Source organism: Dromiciops gliroides, chromosome 5 (assembly GCF_019393635.1).
Source record: "Dromiciops gliroides isolate mDroGli1 chromosome 5, mDroGli1.pri, whole genome shotgun sequence".
Taxonomy (NCBI): domain Eukaryota; kingdom Metazoa; phylum Chordata; class Mammalia; order Microbiotheria; family Microbiotheriidae; genus Dromiciops; species Dromiciops gliroides.
The window spans coordinates 205,752,995-205,775,564 of NC_057865.1; the positions used below are offsets into that span (position 1 = coordinate 205,752,995).

The 22,570-nt window shown below is 34.4% G+C and overlaps 1 protein-coding gene across 1 annotated transcript in view; it reads left to right on the forward strand.

Moving 5' to 3' along the window:
• Window positions 1-22,570, forward strand: part of SLC38A1 (solute carrier family 38 member 1) — a 96,921-nt gene that overhangs the window by 53,484 nt on the left and 20,867 nt on the right. Inside the window, exons 4-12 of the mRNA XM_043967626.1 lie at window positions 3,086-3,159; window positions 4,723-4,815; window positions 5,127-5,208; window positions 6,275-6,357; window positions 12,847-12,905; window positions 13,009-13,125; window positions 15,456-15,535; window positions 17,334-17,434; window positions 20,237-20,352. Of these exons, the coding sequence (XP_043823561.1) occupies window positions 3,086-3,159; window positions 4,723-4,815; window positions 5,127-5,208; window positions 6,275-6,357; window positions 12,847-12,905; window positions 13,009-13,125; window positions 15,456-15,535; window positions 17,334-17,434; window positions 20,237-20,352 (805 nt within the window). The remainder of the gene's footprint in view (window positions 1-3,085; window positions 3,160-4,722; window positions 4,816-5,126; window positions 5,209-6,274; window positions 6,358-12,846; window positions 12,906-13,008; window positions 13,126-15,455; window positions 15,536-17,333; window positions 17,435-20,236; window positions 20,353-22,570) is intronic.

A 22,570-nucleotide genomic window follows, 5' to 3' on the forward strand; every position in this document is an offset into this window, starting at 1 on the left:
TCTGATGAGTTCAATTTAAGGCTTTATGTAATTCATTAATAAAATAATAAATATTAGTGAGGTCCAAGGGCATTCAACTGGAGGCCTATTTCTAAGTTAATTTTGAACCACTTTTAACTGATTTGGGAGGTCCAGCCTTTTATTTAGTGATGATAGTGACTTAAGTAATATTTAGTTTCAAGAGAGCTGTCACATAGTCTCAGAGGGACAAAGAGAGTCTTAAGGGTGAATAAACTAATGATTAGTTTGAGGTTCTCGTTGATGAAAATGCATGTGTTTGGATCTTTTCTCTTGGAAGAAACTCACTTTTAAAATGTGATGGTTCTAGTTTAATCATGAAGATATATGATTATGGGAGAGAATGGCAAACGTGAGCTAATCCCAATCCTATCATTACTAGGTAAGTAGACATGAAGGCAAGATACTTTTTGAAGACAGATCATCAAAGATAGTGGAGTAGGAGGAAGCAGTATAACCCAGGTCTCTCCCACAACTATAGCACCAGACCAAGGAAATCCAAAGAAAAATCAGAGTTAATCATATTTTCCATCCCATATCAGCATAAGGATACAGACAGTTGCTTGAGGACCCTGGGAACAAAATCACAGAAGCTTGCAGCACAGGGATTGAATTGGGGCTTATGGTTGTGTACCAAGAAAAGAAGAGCTCCTGGATCTAGCAGAACAAAATCCAACTGTGCTTCTCTTTCTACTGACTGCTGCCTACAAATATGTTTATAATTTTAAAACCAAAATGAGATTTCTGAAGGAAAGAACTGGAAAAGAAATGAAAGCCTTGAAGGAGAGATGTATAGTATGAAATATTAGTGTAGTGCAAACAGTATAAAAACTTATTTGAGTAAGAGACTATTTGAAAATTTGGACTAAGCTAATGAATGACTCCATGAAACAACAAAAAATGTTAAAACAAAGTAACATGACTGAAGAAATAGGAGAAAATATAAGGTATCTCAAAAACAATTTATCTGGGAAAAAAAGATTAACTATAGATATTTTGATAATCTCTGAACTTCTGAAACCCAGGACCAAAAGAAAGTGTGGATATCATATTTTGAAAACTACCAAAGAGCCATTAGAACCAGAGGGCAAAGTAAAAATGGAAAGAATTCACTGGTCACCCTCAAAAAGAAGCCCCAAAATGAAAACTCCCAGAAATATCATAGACAAAATCCAGAACTTTTAGGTCAAATTTTAAAAATTGCTACAGGCAGCCAGAAAGAAAGAATTCAAGTAGTAAGGAGCATTAGCTGAACTCTGAATGTCAGGAAGTAAGGGTTGGGGGATGGCATGTGGTTAAGGATATAAGACAAGTATATTTGATTAAAAGAAAATTACGGGGCAGCTAGATGGCGCAGTGGATAGAGCACTGGCCCTGAAGTCAGGAGTACCCAAGTTCAAATCCGGCCTCAGACACTTAACACTTACTGGCTGTGTGACCCTGGGCAAGTCACTTAACCCCAATTGTCTCACAAAAAAAAAAAAGAAAAAAAAAAGAAAATTACAAGGAGACTACCTTATTTAGGCGATGAATTAATATCAGTACTTAATGTATATACATCAAATACTATCTAAATATATAAAAGGAAAACTAAACAAATTACTGGAAAAAATGGATAAGGCAGCAGTAAAAATAAACTTGATTAAAAGAAAATTACAAAGAAACTGCTTTGTGCTGAAAGGTACCACAGGTAATGAATTAATGTCCATACTTAATGTATATACAACAAATGGCATGTAAATATGTAAAGGGAAAGCTAAACAAATTACAGGGAGAAATAGATGCCTTTTGCACTTTTCCCATTCTAACAAACATGTGTCTCCGCAACCTGAACCCTAGGGTCCTTGCGGGGTGAGAAGTCCTGTCCCTTATTGCTGTAGAACTCAAAGCTAAAAAGCAAGGTGAGCATATTCAGTGAATATGTCAAGCTCTTCAGAAACTCTTATGAAAAGAAAATTTTAAAAATTAAAATAATAAACACTTTTAGTTACTTAAAACAGAATTGAAGACAGCAATATGTAGTACTTTATTTGTTTCTATTAAGTCAGGAAGTGGGTGGACTCTGAAGCAATACCTTGTCAAAGCTTTTTTTTTTTTTTACTCTTTTGAATAAGTAGAGATCTTCCTTAGCTTAGCATGTTTCAGACAAATATTTCAGAAATAGAAGAATACATGATATATATGTCTTGTTGAGCTTTTCTTATCTCAACTTTGACTTGATTACTAAGCATTTCAGGTAAATGACTTTTTCTTCAAAAGAGGGTAGTGAAAAACGTTAATATAAATATTATAAAATATTAATATAAATGTTTAGATTATCACTTGTACTTTGCATGAATATTAGAACTCTAATATCAGTTAGGAGATGAGTAATCATTATTATAAAGGAACCAGGGGTTTAAAAACAACAAACTTCTCTATGTTCCAAGTATACATATTCAAAAAGGAATTAAAGAATTCTATAGCTATAAGAAACTCATTAAATGATCAAGTCTAAGTCCATCATTTTACAAATTGGGGAAACCAAGGCTTGGAGGAGAAGCAGTTTTTTGGCTTTTTTTTTTTTGCTCCCAGTTAATGCAACATATCACTAGTTTTAAGAGTTCTCATTTTCCCTTGCTCCCATATCCCTGTTTAAAAGATGGGCCACAAATCCATATTTAAAATGTAAAATCTTTTTTCATAATGTTAAGAATTACATGTACAATAATAGATTTGCAGTTTCATGTGCAATCATCTTTTTTATTATACTATATTATGGAAATGCCTGTTTTATTCCATAAATGTGAAATAAAATAATATTTTTTAAAAAAGAATTACCTGTACAGATCCAAGGAAAGAATTGGGGCTTTGAACTGGTCAAGGGTTTTTATAGTTATGTGGATTCTGATTAGTAATTTTTTTAAAGTATATTTTAAATGTAGATTTTAAAAGCCTATAAACTTTGGGTTCTCTCAGTAGAATGATTCTGCCCATTTAAATAAACTTTTGTTTGTCTAAAAGTTCAAATCAAAGATATTTTTCTTTTTAACTAATTATAACAAAACATTTCCCCGCCTTGTTTTAGGTTCCTTTTTGTTTCAGTAACACTCCTGACTGGTTATTCAATCCATCTTATGTTGGTATGTTCAGAAGCAACAGGTAAGTTGAGACAAGATCCAATTTAGTTAAGTGGAAGAAGGCCAGAGGGAAAGATTTTCGTGATGATATTGTTAGCTGAATTTCCTTTTGCCCTTTCAGCAATCTGATTATGTAGAAACAGCAATTGGAACAGCAATCAAGAAACTCCTTTGATGCTCACCTTGGGGCCAAGGCCAAATGCAATATCAATTGCATTGTTTCAGGGTACATAAAGCAAGTGAGAAGTACAATTTAAAAGGAACTTTCAATCAGGATTATTTTTCTCAGTTGGAGATTATCTTGCTCTTAAGAGTTCTATTTTATCCTTTGGTCCATACCATATCTAAGAACAAGTATCCTATGTCTTCAGGTTGTAATCTCCAGATTTTAAAAGGAAATGGATTTATTCATTCTCTCTTGGGCAAGTTCCAAAAAGAAAACATTACTTCTGAGCTAACCTGGATGTGTTTACTATTAAATTACTTGAAAAGTGAAATCCCTGAAGTATTTATTTTCCAGTTTTGTTCCATATTTAATTATATTTGCCATCTATTTTCTACATTAGCCTAAGCATTTAGATACTTATTGTTGTACACAGACTATTACAAAAGCTGGAACATTTCATTCTAAATTGAGGACCTAGCTGTTGTTTTCTTTGAGCATCAGATTTTAGACAGATTAAATTATGAATTGTAATTATACCCTGTCTCTCCTTGCTTTTGGAAAACATTTTGTGCATGTCATATAGAAATGTAAATAGGATTTTTAACAAAAGAATGAATTTATCTTCCTATAACCATTTAGATCAACATCTTAAATGCTTGGAATTTTAGTTTGTCTGCATTATGCTCTGGCAGACATGTCTAGTCACTCTCCTTTCATTTTTTGTCTTCCTCAGTATTTTGTTAGCTCGATTTTTAACTGAGATCATTATCAAAATTTCCTAATTCCTAGTGCCATGACTTCCATGAGCATCCCAAAGAAATTCTTTTATTTATAAAGCATGGTCCTTGAAAGAATGAAATTAAGAAAAATACATCAGCCCAAAAGTAATAGGAAAAAGACATATAAAGCCCAATTCCATACAACTTCAATTACTTAGGCCAAGGCAAAAAACAAAGTCTAAGCTTGATTATTTGAGTTATTAAAAAAAAAACATGCTTTTTCTTTTTCTTTGTGTGTGTGTGTGTGTATGGTGGTGGTGGTGGCAGTGGAAAAGATGGACATCAGTATAATTGCATCAGTCCTCTATTTCATTTTTACTAGGTAGCCTAGGCCTAGGAATAAGATTTAAACAGTAAGAATGTCTAAGAAAGAACTCTGCTTATTTGAAACAATTAAAAATAAACCATATGACCAATTAGGTCACTTTGTATGCTTTAAACATCAAATCAAAAAAGAGAAATGGTGATCAATATTGACACAACCAATTTTAATGAGGATGATTTGAAATCTTATAACAGCCCAGAACACTGTCTGATTTTGGCATCATAGGAGTAACAGGAATTAAGAATGATCACTGGATCTTGGTTGTTTTGATTTTATGCCTTCTGACATTTTTTATGTTTCCTTAAATCCATATAGGATGTCTGAATTATGAAAAGATAGGTAAAAAAATCTATGGCAACAAAGGGAAGTATACTGTATTTGGAACTACCTTTCTCCAGACTCTGGGAGGTAAATGCAACACAATCTTCTCCCCTTGTCTCCCTGTACACAGTTTAAAATGGAGGGACTAAAAATGTTTTCTTTTAGTAGTTGCATTTGGGTGACCTCATCAATTTAATGTGATAAAACCATAAATATTACCTGTTCTTATAGCTAAAAAGACTAGTCTAATCTTTTTTTTTTAAATATCCAATTAAATGGCCAGGATATCAAAAACTGTTTTCATATCTTATTGCATCAACCTGAGAACAAGGTTTTGTATGGTTTTGTGTGGTTTGCGACATGAACTTCCTTTCTAAAAATTGTATTTTCCTCCTTAGGCATACTGAGTTACCTTTTTATAATAAAGGATGAACTTCCCTGTGTCATTAAAGTTCTTATAGGAAAGAGTGAAGACTATTCGTAAGTTAAAAGACTATTTTTTTCACCTATTCTAACTTTAAATTTATGTGTGGACTAATCAGAGTTTTAATCTTAATAAAATTCTAGTTGACTGAACTTTTAGTAGACTGATTCCAGGTAAGAAAAATAAAGGCAAAAAAGAGATACATAGGTAGAAAACTGAAAGATTTTGGTAGAGGGAAACTCATCTAACATGCTGTCGAACAGGCATGCTGTTGGAATTTTCTAGGACCCTAAACTGAAGCCTGTATCTAGTTTACATGAAATAGAATTTACTGTAGTATTTTCAACAGACTTGTAACTTGAAAAAATAGCAGGCATAACCACATCGTCGAAGAAAGGATATTGCATGCTAGGGGTAAGTGTTTTATATGATCTGGACCTTCCCATAAAAGATTCAAATAGTCTTAGGGCAGCTAAGTGGTGCAGTGGATAGAGCACCAGCCCTGGATTCAGGAGGACCTGAGTTCAAATCTGGCCGTAGACACTTGACACTTAATAGCTGTGTGACCCTGGGCAAGTCACTTAACCCCAATTGCCTCACTTAAAAAAAAAAAGATTCAAATAGTCTTGGACACATCTGACCTACAAGTCATACTTTGATTCCATTTCACAGTTCCATTTGCAATTCCCTTCCACTGATATTTTTTCCTATTTTCCTTCAAGGGAAAATCATAGTAGCCTACAATCCTAAACTACTCATTCTTATAGTAACATGCTAAATATAGAGAAGTCATGGGAAATAAATACTTACCTCTCACGAAGTTTTGCTTGCTGACATTAGTTTTTACAAAACAAAATAAAATGAAAAACTATTTTTCTTTCAATAATTGACTGAATTTGATGTGTACATTCAATTTTGAAGTAAATTCAATCATTCAAAATTCAATTATATTTCAAATAGTTGGAAAGAAAAATAGTGGGAAAGAAAACAGAGTATAAAAGGAAGGTAAAATTATATAAAAGTCTTAAATCATGGAAAAGGAAAAGGAAATATACTATAAATTGTTATTTGAGTGAAAATTAGTTTCTAACAAAATGTTTTTATATTTAAAATGTCTTACAGAACATGGCTTTTGGATGGTCGAGTACTTATTATATTAATTACCATTATTATTGTTTTTCCTCTCTGTCTCATGAAGACCTTAGGTAAGGAAATATCTGCATTACCTTACTTCTAATTGTGGCTATGTGGAATAAAGGCTCAGAAAAATGCAGTTACAGGGGGCAGCTAGTTGGTGTAGTAGATAAAGTACTGGCTCTGGATTCAGGAAGACCTGAGTTCAAATCTGGCCTCAGACACTTGACATTTACTAGCTGTGTGACCCTGAGCAAGTCAGTTAACTCTCATTGCCTCACCAAAAAAAAAAAAAAGTGCAAAAAAATGAAGTTACTTTCATTTCTAGTAGCATAAAAAGGATACATGTATGCCATGTTCAACCTTGAAAATTTGTGCCCTCTGAATATTTTTTATGCCCATTCTTCTTCATTTTTCATTACTAAGACTTCCCCTTCTGTTATCTCCTTTTAAATAAAGAAATGGCCCTCTACTTGACAAAGAAATGCCACTTCATCCCTTCATGGCTTCTCTAGCAAATCATTCTCACTATCACTCCTTCTCTCCCTTACCTTCAATGCATTCACATCTACTGTCTCCTTCCCTGCTACCTACAAATATGCCTTATTTTCTTAATCCCTAAGAAACCCTTACTTGATCTGATCATTCACAATAACTATCCTTCTATATTTGTCTCCCTTCATTGCTAAATTCCTTAAGAAAGCTGCTTCCATTCCTTTCCTCTCTCTCTTTCTATTCTATACCCTCTACAATCTGGTTGCTGATCTTCATAACTGAATATGTCTTCTCCAGAGTTACCATTAATTGCCATATCTAATAGCCTTTACTTTATCCTCATCATTCATGATACTGTTGAACACCTCCTTCTGGATAGTCTCCCTTCTCTAGATTTTCATGACTACTCTCTCACCAACATTAATTAATTAAAACAAAACGAAACAAACAAACAAAAAAAAACAACAGCTTTTACAATGTTTGTCTAAGGCTGTGAATGCCTAGCAGAGAATTTACATTCCAATGCCAAATTCAAACTTTGAGTAGTTCACAGTCTCAGCTTTATGAATTACAACCAAAAATTTCCATAGATTGTACACACAATTACAATGTTTGACAGACACATAAATGCACATAAGGCACACCTCACACAAATAAACAAACAACTGTGAGATGGTGGAGGTTACTTCTTCCTTTCTAGCCCACTCCAAGATGTGGTAGGGGCTGATCAGAAGGACTGTCTACCTTAATTCTCTCTCCTGCAAATAATGGCAATTTCGTGTTACAATAGGAGATCATTTGTTTCTTTTTGTTTAAGTCCAATTTTTTAAGGATACACACAAGTGGGGAGAGGGGGGTGTTTCACATGGAATGCTCTCTCCTTGTCCCTTATGATGGTGAGTTGGGCTAGACTGTACTGAAAGATGGCCAACTGACTGCACTTACATCCAAGTGGGTGCTGACAAAAACCCAAGGAGTGTTTCTCAAGTCAGGACTTCTCCTGACTATGGAGAAATGAAGATCTGGAAGTAGCCTGGCTATTCTGACCTCAGACCGTGGGGGCCTACCCAACACAACTGAGGATTGTGACATGCCATACCCACTAACAGTGAGTTTCCCCAAAGGTTCTCTCCTGGCCCCCCTTCATGTTGTGATATATACTGTCTCAGTTGAAGTTCTTATTGGATCCCACAGGTTCATTTATCATCTCTGTGGAGGTAATTCCCAGATCTATATATCTAGCCCGTTAGGCTATAGTCATTCTTCTCCAGCTGCTTCTTGGGCATCTCAAAATGAACATGTCTAAAACAACTCATTATCTTTCTGCACCCAATATTCTTCCCTCTTCCGAATTTTCCTTTTTACTTTGGAGGGCACCATCATCCTGCCAGTCACCTAGGCTCACAAACTCAGTTCATTGTTGACTCCTCACTCTCACCCCACATATCTAATTCACAGAAACATCTTGTTATTTCTACCTTCACAACACCTTTCATATGCATCTCTTCTTTTCTATTGAAACAAATAAGCCCCTAACTAATACACTTATCACTTCTCTCTGGTACAACTGCAATAGGCTTCTAAAGGTTTCCCTGCCCCAAGTCTCTCCCCATTCCAGTCCATCCTTCAGTCAGCTGCCAAAGTTTTTTATTTGTTTGTTTTTACTAAAATGTAGGTCTGGACCATATTACTGCTTTGCCCCACTTCAAGGAATTTTCTTGAGTGTGTTCCTATTATCTTCAGGATCCAATATAAACTCCCCTGTTAGGCACCAAAAGCTCTACCTAAACTGGACTTTTCCTACCTTTTCAGTCTACCTATACCTTACTATCTTCCTCATGCACTCTTATGATCCAGCCACATTGGATTGGATTGAACTACTACTTGTAGTTCCTCTAACAGGTCACTCCATCTCCGTTCTCTGTACCCTTGAACTAGTTTTCATCCAAACTTAGAATGCTCTGCTCCCTTGACTGGGAGTAACAAAATAACAAATAACAAAAATATACTTTCTTTGCCTTCTATCTCCCTCCCACCATTGTGGGAAAAAAGCAAAAACAAAAACAAAAAACTTCTTTAACAAATGTGCACTGTTAAGTAAAACAAATTCTCACACTGGTCATGTTAAAAAAAATATATGTCTTAATCTGTACCCTTAGGAAATAAGTAGGATGCTTCATTTGGGATTGTGGATGGTCATTTTGTGGATCAAAGTTATTAAATCTTTGTTGTCTTTACAATGTTGTTTTTATTGTTTTCCTGGTTCTACTCATATCACTGTATCATTCCACACAAGTCTTCTCAGATTTTTATGAAACTGTCCTTTTCATAATTTCTTATAACACAACATTATTCCATATATTCATATATGATAGATTTTTCATACATTCATCAATTGATGGTTATTGCCTAAGTTTTTAGTTCTTTATTTGCTATATTATTGTACATGTTTCCTTCCTTCTTTGATCTCTGGTGTATTGACATAGTAGACTACTACTATACTAAACTATATACTAATACAGTTTAATAACTTTTTGATTGTAGCTCCAAATTACTTCCCAGAATAACTTAGCCAATTCACAAGTCTACCAGTAGTGCATTAATATGCTTTTTTGTCCACAGGCCCTCCAGCATTTGAAATGTGCCCCTTTTTGTCAATGTTGTCAGTTTCCATATGTGTGAGGTGAAAACTTAGAGTTGATTTAATTTACATTTCTCTAATTATTAGTGGTTTAGAGCATTTTTGTATATGGCTCTTGGTAGATTGGATTTCTTCCTTAGAAAACTGCTTATTCAAATCCTTGATCATTTATTAACTTTGAAATTGCTCCCATTTGATGCAGGTTACATATGTGTTGTCATGAAAAACACATTTCCCTGTAAGTAATGCTGTGAAAGAAAACACAGAAAAAAATTTTAAAACCTCAAAATAAAGAAAGTAAAGAAAAAGTATCTTTAATCTGCATTCAGGCAGATTAAAGAGATGGACAACACCTTTCATCATAAATCCTGAAGAATTTTCTTAGATCGTTGTATTGCTGAAAATAGCTGTTATTCACTATAGATCATCATGCAATATTGCTATTACTGTGTACAATGTACTCCTGGTTCTGCTCATTTCACTTTACATCAATTCATGTAAGTCTTTCCAGGTTTTTCTGAGAGCATCCTGTTTACCTTTTCTTATAGCATAATAGTATTTTATCACAATCATATAAAACAACTGGCTCAGCCATTCCTCAATTAATGGACCTCCACTTAATTTTCAGTTCTTTACCACTACTAAAAAAGCTGATATAAATATTTTTGTACATATTTTTTAATCTCTTTGGGATATAGACCTGGTAATGGTATTGCTGGGTCAAAGCTTATACATGGTTTTATAGACTTTGGGGCATAGTTCCAAATTGCTCTCCAGAATGGTTGCATCAGTATACATCTTCACCATGAATAATTCATGGTCATCATCTGAATACTTGCTGTCTGTAAGGTGGCTAAGATTCTAGCTAGACTGTCTAAAAATCTAATGAGTGGTTGTCAATGAATAAGAAGCTTTAGCAAAAGTTTAGACTTTTAAGCATTTATTAAGGAGCATAAGAATTTGGTGAAGAGAGAGAAAGAGGCCTAGATTCATTTATCTCAGGGAGCCAGCATCTCCAGCCCCACTCCCCACGAGGTCCTGGTGAAAGAGAGAGAGAGAGAGAGAGAGAGAGAGAGAGAGAGAGAGAGAGAGAGAGAGCCAACCTTCTTCATCCCACAAGCCTCCTGTGAAAACCGGAAAACATCCCGTCCACCCACACACAGCTCTAAGCTAATTGGCTGGTAGCTTTGATCGACAGTACCCACAAGCAAACATCACTTCCTGATGCCAAGGAACTGACCTTCCAAGCCACATGGCTTGCCCTCAGATGCCTTCTCCTCATGGCAGAGCTTTCCTACAGTACCTCTCCAGCAGGGGGCGTCACTCCAATTTTCACAACCAACAGTGTATTAGTGTTTTAATTTCCCCACATCCTCTTCAATATTTATCATTTTCCTTTTCTGTCATATTAGCCAATCTGATAAGTGTGTGGTGGTAACTCAGAATTGTTTAGAATTGCTTTTTTCTAATCAATAGTGATTTAGAGGATTTTTTTTTATATGACTCTAGATAGCTATGATTTCCTCTTCTGAAAACTGTTCATATCTTTGACCATTTATCAACTGAGAAATGGCTTTCATTTCTATAAATTTCACTCAGTTTTCTATATACTTGAGAAATGCTGTTTTATCAGAAAAACTTGCTGTAAAAATGTTTTTCACAGTAGTGATTACTATGTATTTCCCTTCATCCTGTTTTCCCCCTTTATCCTACTCTCACCCTGTCCATTCTCAAATGTGTCTTGCTTCTAATTTTTACCTTCCTCAATCTTCCCTCCCTTCTATCAGTCTCTCCACCTTCTCCTCTTCCCTTCGTACTTTACTGTATTGTAAGATAGATTTCTATACACAACTGAGTGTTTGTGTTATTCTTACTTTGCACCAATTCCAATGAGAATAAGGTTTACAAGCTCTTTCTGCCCCTACCAATCCCCCCCATCTTCCCCATCCAATGTAAAATCTTTTAGTCCTCTTTTATGTCAGATAATTTACCCCATTCTACCTGTCTTCTCTTTTTTTCCCATGAATTCTTTTTCACACCTTAATTTTACTTTTAAAAGATAATTATCCCATTATATTGTTTGACACCTTATTTTCCTGCCTCTTTTAAAAAACAGATTACACAATATTGGAATTAATTGTTCTTTGAATGTTTGATAAAATTTGTTTGCAAATATATCTAGTCCTGGGGTTTTTTCCTTTGGGTATTCATTTACTTTTTCAATTTCTTTTTCTGAAATTGAATTATTGAAATCCTTTATTTTCTGTCCTGTTAGTCTGGACGCTTGATATTTTTCTATACTCTTACATTTCATTCAAGTTATTGGATTTATTGGCATATAGCTGAAAAAACTTGGTTGTAATTATTTCCTTTATTTCTTCATTTATATTAAATACTTCATTTTTTGGTACTAGTAAACAGTTTTCATCTTTCCATTTGAAAAGAAATTAGTTAATGCCTTATAAATTTTATTATTTTTCATAAGGACAGTTCCTAGTGTAATTTGGTCTTGGAATATGTTTTTATTTATATTTAAACATAGCTACATCCAATGTTCAGGGAACTCATTTCTAAGCAAGAAATGAATCCACACTGATTTAGGAAGAGTTGAGAAACCATCCTGTTAATAGGCCATCATTTAATTTTTTTGAGATCTGTCCAGAGTTGCTGAAAATTTTTATGACTTTTTTACCGAGTAATATTTCCCATATCTATTATGTCAAATGATCTTCAAGAAGATAAAAATTAATGCTGCCCAGGTCTCCAATCCTCAGGCTTCTTTTTTATGCACATTGGGTCCAGAGGACCAGCAGAGGAATTTTTCTCCCTGAAGTTTGAGCAAGTGGAAGGACTTCCAAATGATAACTGATAATGCTGAATAATGCTGATAACTGAATCTGCAGCTAAAAGAAAAAATAAGTCTAGAAATACCTAGGCAGTCTACTGGGGATCAGGTTGGTCCCTAACAATTTGCTATTTCTCTTTGCATGTAACTCAGATTAGCAAATAAGTATTTAATAAAGGTTTCTTGGATAGGTTGATCTGAACATAAAACTTCAACTACAAGACAAGCAACTGAGATTTCTGGACCAATGTTAAAATTTATTCATTCATTCATTCATTTATTTTCTGGACCACTTTTTAGGATTTTCTTTCTCTTATAGGTTTGGAAATCCACATTCCTCAGTGCAGAGGAAGAAATGGATTGGTTATAAACCCACATTTCAATGTTTGAGATTAGTATCTTAATTTCTGCTAAATAAGGTAGTACTATGAAATAATATATTTTATAGTTCCTATGATTATTTAGCAGACATAATGTTGGAACTTCATCTATGTTTTGGAATTCTGAGCTAAAAGGTATATGAAGAAAGGTGAGAAGTGACATAATAATTAGTGATTTTAAAATTATTATTTCATTTAGGGATCCTTGGATATACCAGCGGACTTTCCTTGTCTTGCATGCTTTTCTTTCTTGTAGTGGTAAGTTTTGGCCAAAAACGTTGAAGTTTCTGTGACAGTTCCATTTAACAACTATTCTTACTTTACAAAATATAATCTATCACATTTCTTGTTTTATGTAAAGATCATCTATGAGAAATTTGAACTTAGTTGCCCTATTCTAGAAGCAGATAAAACAGAACCTTCTAATCGAACAATTCAGGAAATGTGTACACCAAAATACTTTGTATTCAACTTTAAGGTATGTTTTTTTAATACAAAATTTACTTTGTTGGTAGTGACATTGTTAATCAATTCCTTGCAAAATTGTTTGGAGGTGTGGGCAGTTCCCTTTTCCTCTCTTTCTGCCAAGGTCTTAGGTTGGTGGAAAAGGTCAGTGGAAAGATTCAGTCTGTGGTGGTGAGCATAATTGTCCTTGTGTCAAAAGATTTATTCTTAAATCTAAATGGTGACATTGGTGGATGGACAAGTTGCTTGATCTCTCTGAAGCTGTTTCATTGTATCTAAAATGGGGATAACAATTTTTGAATTACCAACCTCACAGAGCTGTAGTAAGGAAAATGTTATGCAAACTCTGAGTACCATGTAACTAAGAGTGATTATTATAAAAGGATTTTCAACCTAAAAACTTCAAACTCAATTATATCAGGAGTGAAGAATTGAATGAGTAGGTGTGGTGTTCAATGAAATCATTAGAGCTAACACAGACAGGTGACGCCTTTTGGTGTTGTGTGGTAAGGATGCTGAGCTATTTTGAAGATAAATCCCATGAGAATAATGACAGCTTCTGTGCTGTGCCATTGTTTTATTTTTTAATTATCTTTTGTTTCCAAATATATTTCTCCCTGTTCCCTTTCCCAGTTTTTCTTAATCCAGATTTAGCCATCCCTTGAAAGAATAAAAAAGAAAGGCAGTTCAGGAAATGCAATCAACATATCAACTGAGTCCACCAGCAAGATGCAACGTTCCACAGCCATTATAATTAATTATACAATGTTTGCTTTCTTTCTTCTGTCCTCTCCTTTTCCATCCTTCCTTCCATTTATGTTTTTTTCATTTACATTGTTGTAACCATTGTGTAGACAGCTTTATTGGTCCTTTGGCATCAGTTCATGTAAGTCTTCACATATTTTTATGAATTCTTCACATTTTTTGTTTCTTATGTTTGTTTTTTTTCTAAGCCCTAAGAGGTAGTGCCTCTACAATCTTGTTTTAAATTACCCATGATTTGGGTTCTATTTCTCATTCAAATTATGACTATTTGGGGTGTCTTAATTTCATCAACCAATCAACAATTCAGTATGAAACCCAATTTGATTAATTTTTTCATTGAACTGATTTGTTGCTTCCATGAATTAACCAAATCTACCTATTGTTTTAGTGGTGCATAGGTACAACTTTAATTTTTCTCTTATGTAACCAAAAAGTGGGTTCCAAATTCTTAGAAATATCTTGTTAAATTCTCAATGTCCTTTTTTTTGTAGTAAGGTAGATTGAGAAATCTTGAATTTTTATTCTGTGAAATGAGAGATATAGCCAAAAATTGAAAAAAGATAAGAATAGGAAAGGAATTAGAATACATAAAAGGAATGAAAAAATGCCATATCTTGAAATGTTTTATTCTAAAAATTTCCTTTAGTTAGTAAATACTTTTTTATGTGTTTTATTTGAACAACTTAGAACAATTTGAACAATTGATTCAGAAGACCAAGATCCTGAGAAATTGTATGTGATTGTTACCATGGTTTTACTTCATATCAAAATAGACCTGGGGCAGCTAAGTGGCACAGTGGATAGACCACTGGCTCTGGAGTCAAGAATACCTGAGTTCAAATCTCAACTTACTAGCTGTGTGACCCTGGGCAAGTCACTTAACCCCAATTGCCTTAAACATCTAAGGCCATCTCCAGTCATCTTGATGTATATCTTGCCACTGGACCCAGATGACTCTGGAGGAGAGAGTAAGGTTGGTGACCTTGCACAGTCCTCCCTCACTTAAATCCAATTCAGTGCAAGTCATTACATCACCCTAATGTCATGGTCCTCTTCGAGAACAAAGGACAAACAACAATAAATTTTTTTTTCATATAGACTTTAGTGTTTAAATATTACAAGGTACAATCTATGTATATATTTATACACATATACATATACACAGCAATTACCTTGCACTGTTTTAACGTCAAAGTCTTAATGAAAAATACATCATGATAGATTAACTTTCTTGTGTGTGTGTGTGTGTGTGTGTGTGTATGTTTGTTTTTGGGGAGCAATGGGGGTTAAGTGACTTGCCCAGGGTCACACGGCTAATAAGTGTCAAGTGTCTGAGGCCGGATTTGAACTCAGGTACTCCTGAATCCAGGGCTGGTGCTTTATCCACTGCATCACCTAGCTGCCCCAATTAACTTTCTTGGAAGAGATATGCTGTTAAATAGATCAAATACTTCCTCTTAGTAATTTAAGAGGCTTTGAAAGGTTAAGAGATAAAAATGACAGCTACAGAAAATCAAAGTTAAATAATTTGCCTGGAAAAAATGAATTTTCCTAATACATGAACTTCTTTTCTCTCAGACTGTTTATGGTTTACCCACTATTGCATTTGCATATGTCTGTCATCAAGCAGTCCTGCCAGTTTACAGTGATCTTAAAGAGTAAGACATGTAATTTAATTTTTATAGCTAAGTAGTTTGCCTATAAAATAAAACTTCTTTGCAGTGCTACCTCCTCTTACTACTGTTTCAGTGAAATGCAAAAACAAGAATAATAAAAAATTTCTAAGATCCATGAGTTGAGGCTATAGGAAAAAACTTGAAGTGTGTAGGTTGTAGGTTTTTTTGTTTTTGTTTCTTTTTTTTTTGCGGGTCAATGGGGGTTAAGTGACTTGCCTAGGGTCACACAGCTAGTAAGTGTCAAGTGTCTAAAGCTGGATTTGAACTCAGGTCCTCCTGAATTCAGGACCAGTGCTTTATCCACTGCACCACCAAGCTGCCCCTGGTTTTTGTTTCAATTATGTTGATTTTGAAGCATTAAGCTCCTTGCCTTGCTAGACATCAAGGCATTCTAACAGACACTGAGTGGTCATCATTAAGGATATTATTTTAAGCATTCATATAGTAGGTAAGAGATAGATTAAATAACCCCTAAGTTCCCTTCCAAGCCTAAGGGACTGTGATTCTAGAAGTTACTCATATTTTTTTCATAGATCTGCAGAGGTATTTATTAAACTTAGTGTATAAATATGCTAATATAATTAGAACTATTTGCCATTACTTTACCAACCAAACAATAGGCATAAGGCATAGCAATAGAAAAAATAATATCATCAACCATGAACTGTATAACAGGTACTCTCATGCTACTACAAACAGTTGCCTTTCCATTTGAGAATGAAGTCTTTTTTTGTACATTGTTCTCATGTGTTCTTTTTCTAGCTTGATATGTAGGAGTACCTAGGTATTGTAGTGTTGTGGGAGCATCATTACATATAAATCTTTTTTCTTCACTATAGGTTCTTAAGAAAGTGAAAAAAGTTGCAATAAATTTGGCAGTGAATTTACTCTGGTGCCCTCAATGAAATTTTTCTTCTAACTTTTGAAATATATATGGGAAACCCTACTTTTTTCTGTGACTTAAATTCAAACATGTCTTTGAATTTTAAAAAGATAATCGAACTAAAAATTTCAATTTCTTCTGTCTTTAAGTGTGAACTTTGATTTTGGCACATCCTTTGCAATTGTTCTCCAAATGTTTATGGCTTACTATTTTGCCAAGTTTGATATTCTCTCAAAAGACAGAAATATTTATTTGGGAAGTCTAGTAAATTTTAGGGCACACCCCAATAGCAAAGTCATCTTTGCAAACTGCTCTGAATCATTAGGGAAACTTTAAATCTTTCTAGCCATTGTTTTGAATACTATCTGAAATACCAGGAATATCTCTTTACAAGAATACTCAAAAAAAAAAAAAAGAGCATCTTACAGATGGAATACCTGAGGTCCAACTCTCAATGATCTCTTCTGGGAATTAAAGAAGAACATTTTAAATGTGTCATGTCAATTTTTTTATACCTATGTGATAATGGAAAAAACTACTATTAAATATACATATTAAAATAGTACTTTCAGATCCCCAAATAAGGCCCTTAAAAAAAGTGAAAGTCCACACAGGAGACTACTGGTATCATGGGTTCTTTCTCTCACAATAACCACATTGGACATTTAAAAATATCTAATCAATATAGATACACTCTGGCAAGTCAGATATTAGTTTTTGCATTTACCTTAATTAACTAGGTGACTCCATCTGTGTATCTTTACTCTGTCTATGGAAGAACATAGTAAACACTTAATTGCTGTTTCTTGAATGAAAGTATATATTTTACAATGTTAATATAATTGAACAAATACCATGCACATACTTTTTAATGTTTCAAAAAAAATTTTTTGACAGTCGTTCACTGAAAAGAATGAAGATTGTTACTTATACCTCCATTTTATTCATATGTATTATGTATCTCATAACTGCATTTTTTGGCTACCTGACATTCTATGGTAAGCAAGTCACTTTTTTCAACATCTAGATATGTGTATTACCCATGTATTTAAATAAATACATTTACTTTTATTTAAATTATATAAATTTCTATGTATTTAATTCAGTAAAAAACAGTAAACAAAAGAATCTATACCATTTAAGTCAAAGAAATCAATTAAATGTTACATGATTATGATTTTTCTTCTTAAAGAAAAGAGGTAACAATTTTTATATATGCATTAAGTTAAATAAATACTTATATGCTCTACTATTTTTCTTAAGAGTTTCCACAGAGACAAATTGGATTTTTAATAGACATCTTTACTGAGAAATTTTGCTAATAAATTGAAAAATATAAAGGAAGACACCCCTAATTGATACTTGCAAATTAGAACAAACTACCTTAATAGAAAAGCAATGCTGAGGTACATCTTGAAAGCTGGACAAAATAGTGATAATACTTCAGTTACTATTATTTAAATGAAATAAAATTTCTAATTGTTCACTAGAAACTAACATATCACAATGGTTTGAATGTTAACCTCTTGTCTTCTTTTCTCACTACTTTAACCATTCAGGCAATCATTAGTGCCTTCTCCCCTTTGGTTTATTTAATGTTGAAGACTTCCTTTTTAAAATTAGTCAAATAGATTGTAATTTTTCAGTAAAACTTGAATATATCTAAGTATTATAGAATAAAATGGACAGGAAGCAGACTTGTATGGACAAACAGTCCGAATTTTAGAATGTTTTAAGAAAAATGCTTTTAAGCATATTTAAGCATATTGCTTTTAAGCACATAGAATACACAAGATTCATTGGTAATTAACACATTTTATGGTGGCATTCCTTCAAAGTTGCTTGTAAATTTTGGTATGAGAGTTTATAAAGTCATTTAAATATTTCTTCTTGTTCACATGATTAGTTTCCTTAATATATTTTTCTTCTCTCTCTATTATAAAAGCAAAGCACTCAGGTATTCGTAAGTGATCATGAATTCTGGACACAAGTTGATATCACTAAGGCTTTACTGTAAACTCAATTCCTTTCACAGAAGAAATTTGTTAACAAGGAACATTGAAGGATAAGAACTTGGATTGCAAGCATAAAAAACTGCTTATGTCACTAGCAGACAGAGTCTGAGACAAAAAAAAATATTTTTGGTAAACATAGTAAATAAGCTTTATCCAATCCCCATTGGTGACCATAATTAGCAACAGTATTATCTGATGAATCTTTCCTTCCAGAAAAAAATCAGAAGGGAACAAATCTGTAAATTTATAGAAATATGGAAAAGAAGACAGCTATTTTTCTGGTGGTTGTCAAATTCCCTTTGTTACCTTAATAATTGAGATGGGCTACAAGTAAGATTAGAAATATTAAGTGGCAGATTCAAACTCTCTAGGGACTGCTGAACAGCCGGAGAACAGAAAACAAAAATGAGAAAACCAAACATTGATTTTGTATTTGATTTAATTCTGTAATTGACCCTATTCTATAACTGTATTTTGTATTTTATATAGCAATCTAATCCCTTTACCGTCTCTGAGTGAAGAAGCTCATGAGTTCAAAAGTTCAGCATCCCTTTCTTGTTAAATGCAAAGTTTGTTTTCCTACAACCACTTTTAATTAAATAAAAACTCTGAGCTAAGTTTAGAGGTTCAATATTCTCATAAAATATTTTGATTTTAGGGGAACCTCAGCACTACCTACAAATCACTTTGTGTCAAGGAAACGTGTTATCTCCCATAACTTCATCTTCTAAGAAACTCTGACATCTGTTTGTTATCTTTGAGGGCCTACAAGCTGATCTGGTTCCATTTTGGCCCATCTTTGCCCAATTAAAAGTGGCCTTATCTCATTTCCAGGACTCTACTCTCCCTGGTGCCTCAGAAAGCAGCTGGGTCCCAAAAATCAATAAATGATTCCTCTGAGACAAAGGGGGGTGGTTTTATCTCCAAAGTGTGTTTGCACACTTTGTAATGTAACCAATCATGTCATCCTCACCCCCATGATACTGCCAAACCTGTAGCAATTGTATTATTTCCTTAACTACCCTGCTCTGTTCTTTGTTGTAGGATTTATACAAGGGAGTTGCATCTCCATCTTGGAGTCTATTGACCAAAACTGAGGTAGTCATTGAGCAGTTAGGTGGCCTAGTGGATAGAATGCCAGACCAGGAGTGACGAAGACTCATCTTCCTGAATTCAAATCTGGCCTCAGACACTAGCTGTGTGATCCTGGGCAAGTCACTTCACTCTCTTTGCCTCATTTTGTCATCTGCAAAGTAAGGATACACTGGAGAAGGAAATGGCGACCACTCTTTGCCAAGAAAACCCCATGGACAAGAGGAAATATCAGCTTATTGTTTTTCTTTTCTTTGCTTTGCTTTTTTTTTTTTTTCAGGGCAGTGGGGGTGAAGTGACTTGTCCAGGGTCACACAGCTAGTGTCAAGTTTCTGAGGTCAGATTTGAACTCAGGTCCTCCTGAATCCAGGGCTGGTGCTTTATTCACTGCACCACCTAGCTGCCCTCAGCTTATTGTTTTTCAATGAAACTTTTGTTTATAATCCCAGTTTATATATTGCCACCTCTATGTGGTTTCTTTTAGTGATTATTTTAAATGAAAGAAATTTCCAAATAGCTTTTAAAATCTTATTTGGTTAAAGAATGGAGTCTATTTCATTGACAATTAATCTCCACAGGTTTCAAAATTGTCTTCTAAGTTCAAATTGTTCAATTCCCTGTGCTATTTACTTCTAAATCATTGGTTTTTGAGGAAAAGGTATAAAGACATTTGTCTCATTCTCTTCTTTTTAGGTGAGGTACAGTCAAGTCTACTTCATAAATACCCGGATAACATTGTTATCATCCTACTAGTACGATTAGCAGTCATGCTGGCAGTCACCCTAACAATTCCAGTATTGTTTCTCACAGTAAGTTAAGGTCAGGTGAAATCTGAAAAAAGCAAAGATGTTACCTTTCCATCTATATTTGGGAAATTTCCACAGAGGAAGCCACATTTGGTAAGATTATTAGAACTATAACAGAGAAGTGTTCCCAAGGGTATCTAAGTCCATTTTGGGGAAAAAGTGACAGGTAATGAGTTTACTCTATAATAGATGATAGTTCTAATATTCTGTCTCTGTAATAGTAACTGTTTGTTAGGTAATTGGAGCCAAGGTCACAAATAATAAGAAAAAATGGAAAGAATAAAAGAGAAATTAGTTTTAAATTTAGTATTCAGGGAAAATAAATATCTATTGGCCCCCAAATCCCCCTCCACAAACATTTATAAACAAAGATGACTTTGGTCTTAACATGAGCACCAGCCTTGGATTCAGGAGGACCTGAGTTCAAATCCAGTCTCAGACTCCATATAGCAGTAGTTAATGGGGTCAAAGCCAAGACATTGAAGTAGCTAGAAAAAAACATAGTCAACTCTAACAACTCCACAAAGACTTAGAAAATACTCTAGACTAAGTCCTGACTGGGACATCAAAGTTAAAAATCATAATTTTTCTAGCCCAGGTTGGCATAGGGAGGCAAATAGAAAGGGCTGAAGACACTGAGAACAGGGTACTTACCAGCAGCACATCATGCAGAGCCCTAGGGCAAGAAGAGATTCCAAATCTATATAAAGGGCCTCAGCTTTGTGTGAGATGAAGGAATGGGTGGCAGTTGGCAGTTTGGTTGATCACTATCCATTTTGGCTATTATGTAGAGAACAGGATTGGTTTTAGGCTTTAGGTTGAGTACTGAGAAAAAAAGAAATTCAAAAACAAGAAGCAATTCTATAATTCTGATCCCAGGAGTAGACAGAAATCTCAGTTCCATGTTCCAGTCACGTCTGAAGCCTGAAAGAGAATAACCAGGAGATTAATCATGAACAAAAGCTACTATAAATCAGCAGAACTGGCTGATAGTGACTTATTCCATGAATAGTCTAATGGAAATCTAATAAGAGAAAAGCCCACAATAGTGTTCCTCAGTTCCAGGTCAGGAACTTACAGAGGTCCAACAATGAGAGCAGTAATCATACTGCTGGATTAGACTACTTTGGGAACACTGGGAGCTTGTAGGTCCCCAGGCTGAGCTGTCCCTGAGGTCCCAAAAGAATGTAACACTTAAAACTCTTAAGAAAGCAGTATTGACCCAGGAAGACAAAAACTTAGCCCAGATATTCCCTTCAGAAATGTGTAGGGCTTGGCCCTAACAAAATCTGAAGTCAGAAAGCAGACTGACAAGAAATTATCAAATTGGTGGGGAGTTGAGGGGAAAAATCCTTCTTTAAAGAGTGATTATGGGGGCAGCTAGGTGGCCCAGTGGATAAAGCATGGCCCTGGATTCAGGAGGACCTGAGTTCAAATCCAGCCTCAGACACTTGACACTTACTAGCTGTGTGACCCTGGGCAAGTCACTTAACCCTCATTGCCTCTCCAAAAAAAAGAAAAAAAGTGATTATGATAACAGGGATCTTCAAGGCACAAACCTAGAAGAAGAGAATGACCCCCCCAAAATCTGCAAATAAAAAGATAGCTTTGTTACAAGTTTAACCTGAATTGTTAGAAAAAATGAAATAAGCGTTTTAAAAAGGTGTTAGGGGACAGCTAGGTGGCTCAGTGGATAAAGCACCAACCCTGGATTTAGGAGGACCTGAGTTCAAATCCAGCCTCAGACACTTGACACTTACTAGCTGTGTGACCCTGGGCAAGTCACTTAACCCCCATTGCCCTGCAAAAAAAAAAAAAAAAGGTGTTAGACTGAAGCATGCTATTTTTAACTTTTATTCAAATTTTCTTATACAAAATGTCTAATATGGTAATGTTTTACATAACTGCACATATATAACCTATATCTGATTGCTTACCACCTCAAGAAGAGGAGACAGGAGGGAGTGAAGGAAGGATAGAATTTGGAACTCAAAACTTTATATAAAAATGTTTATTTTTTTAAAAAGGGTGTTAAAATAATTTTCAAAATCAAATGAGAATGCTACAGGAAAGAAATTGAAAAAAGAATGAAAGTTTTATGGGGGAAAAGAAATGGAAAGCTATATGTAATAGCTTGGTAAAAATTTTATCCAAGAAACAAACTCCCTAAGAATTAAAATGGACCAAATAAAAGCTCTTGACTCCATGAGACAATATGAAA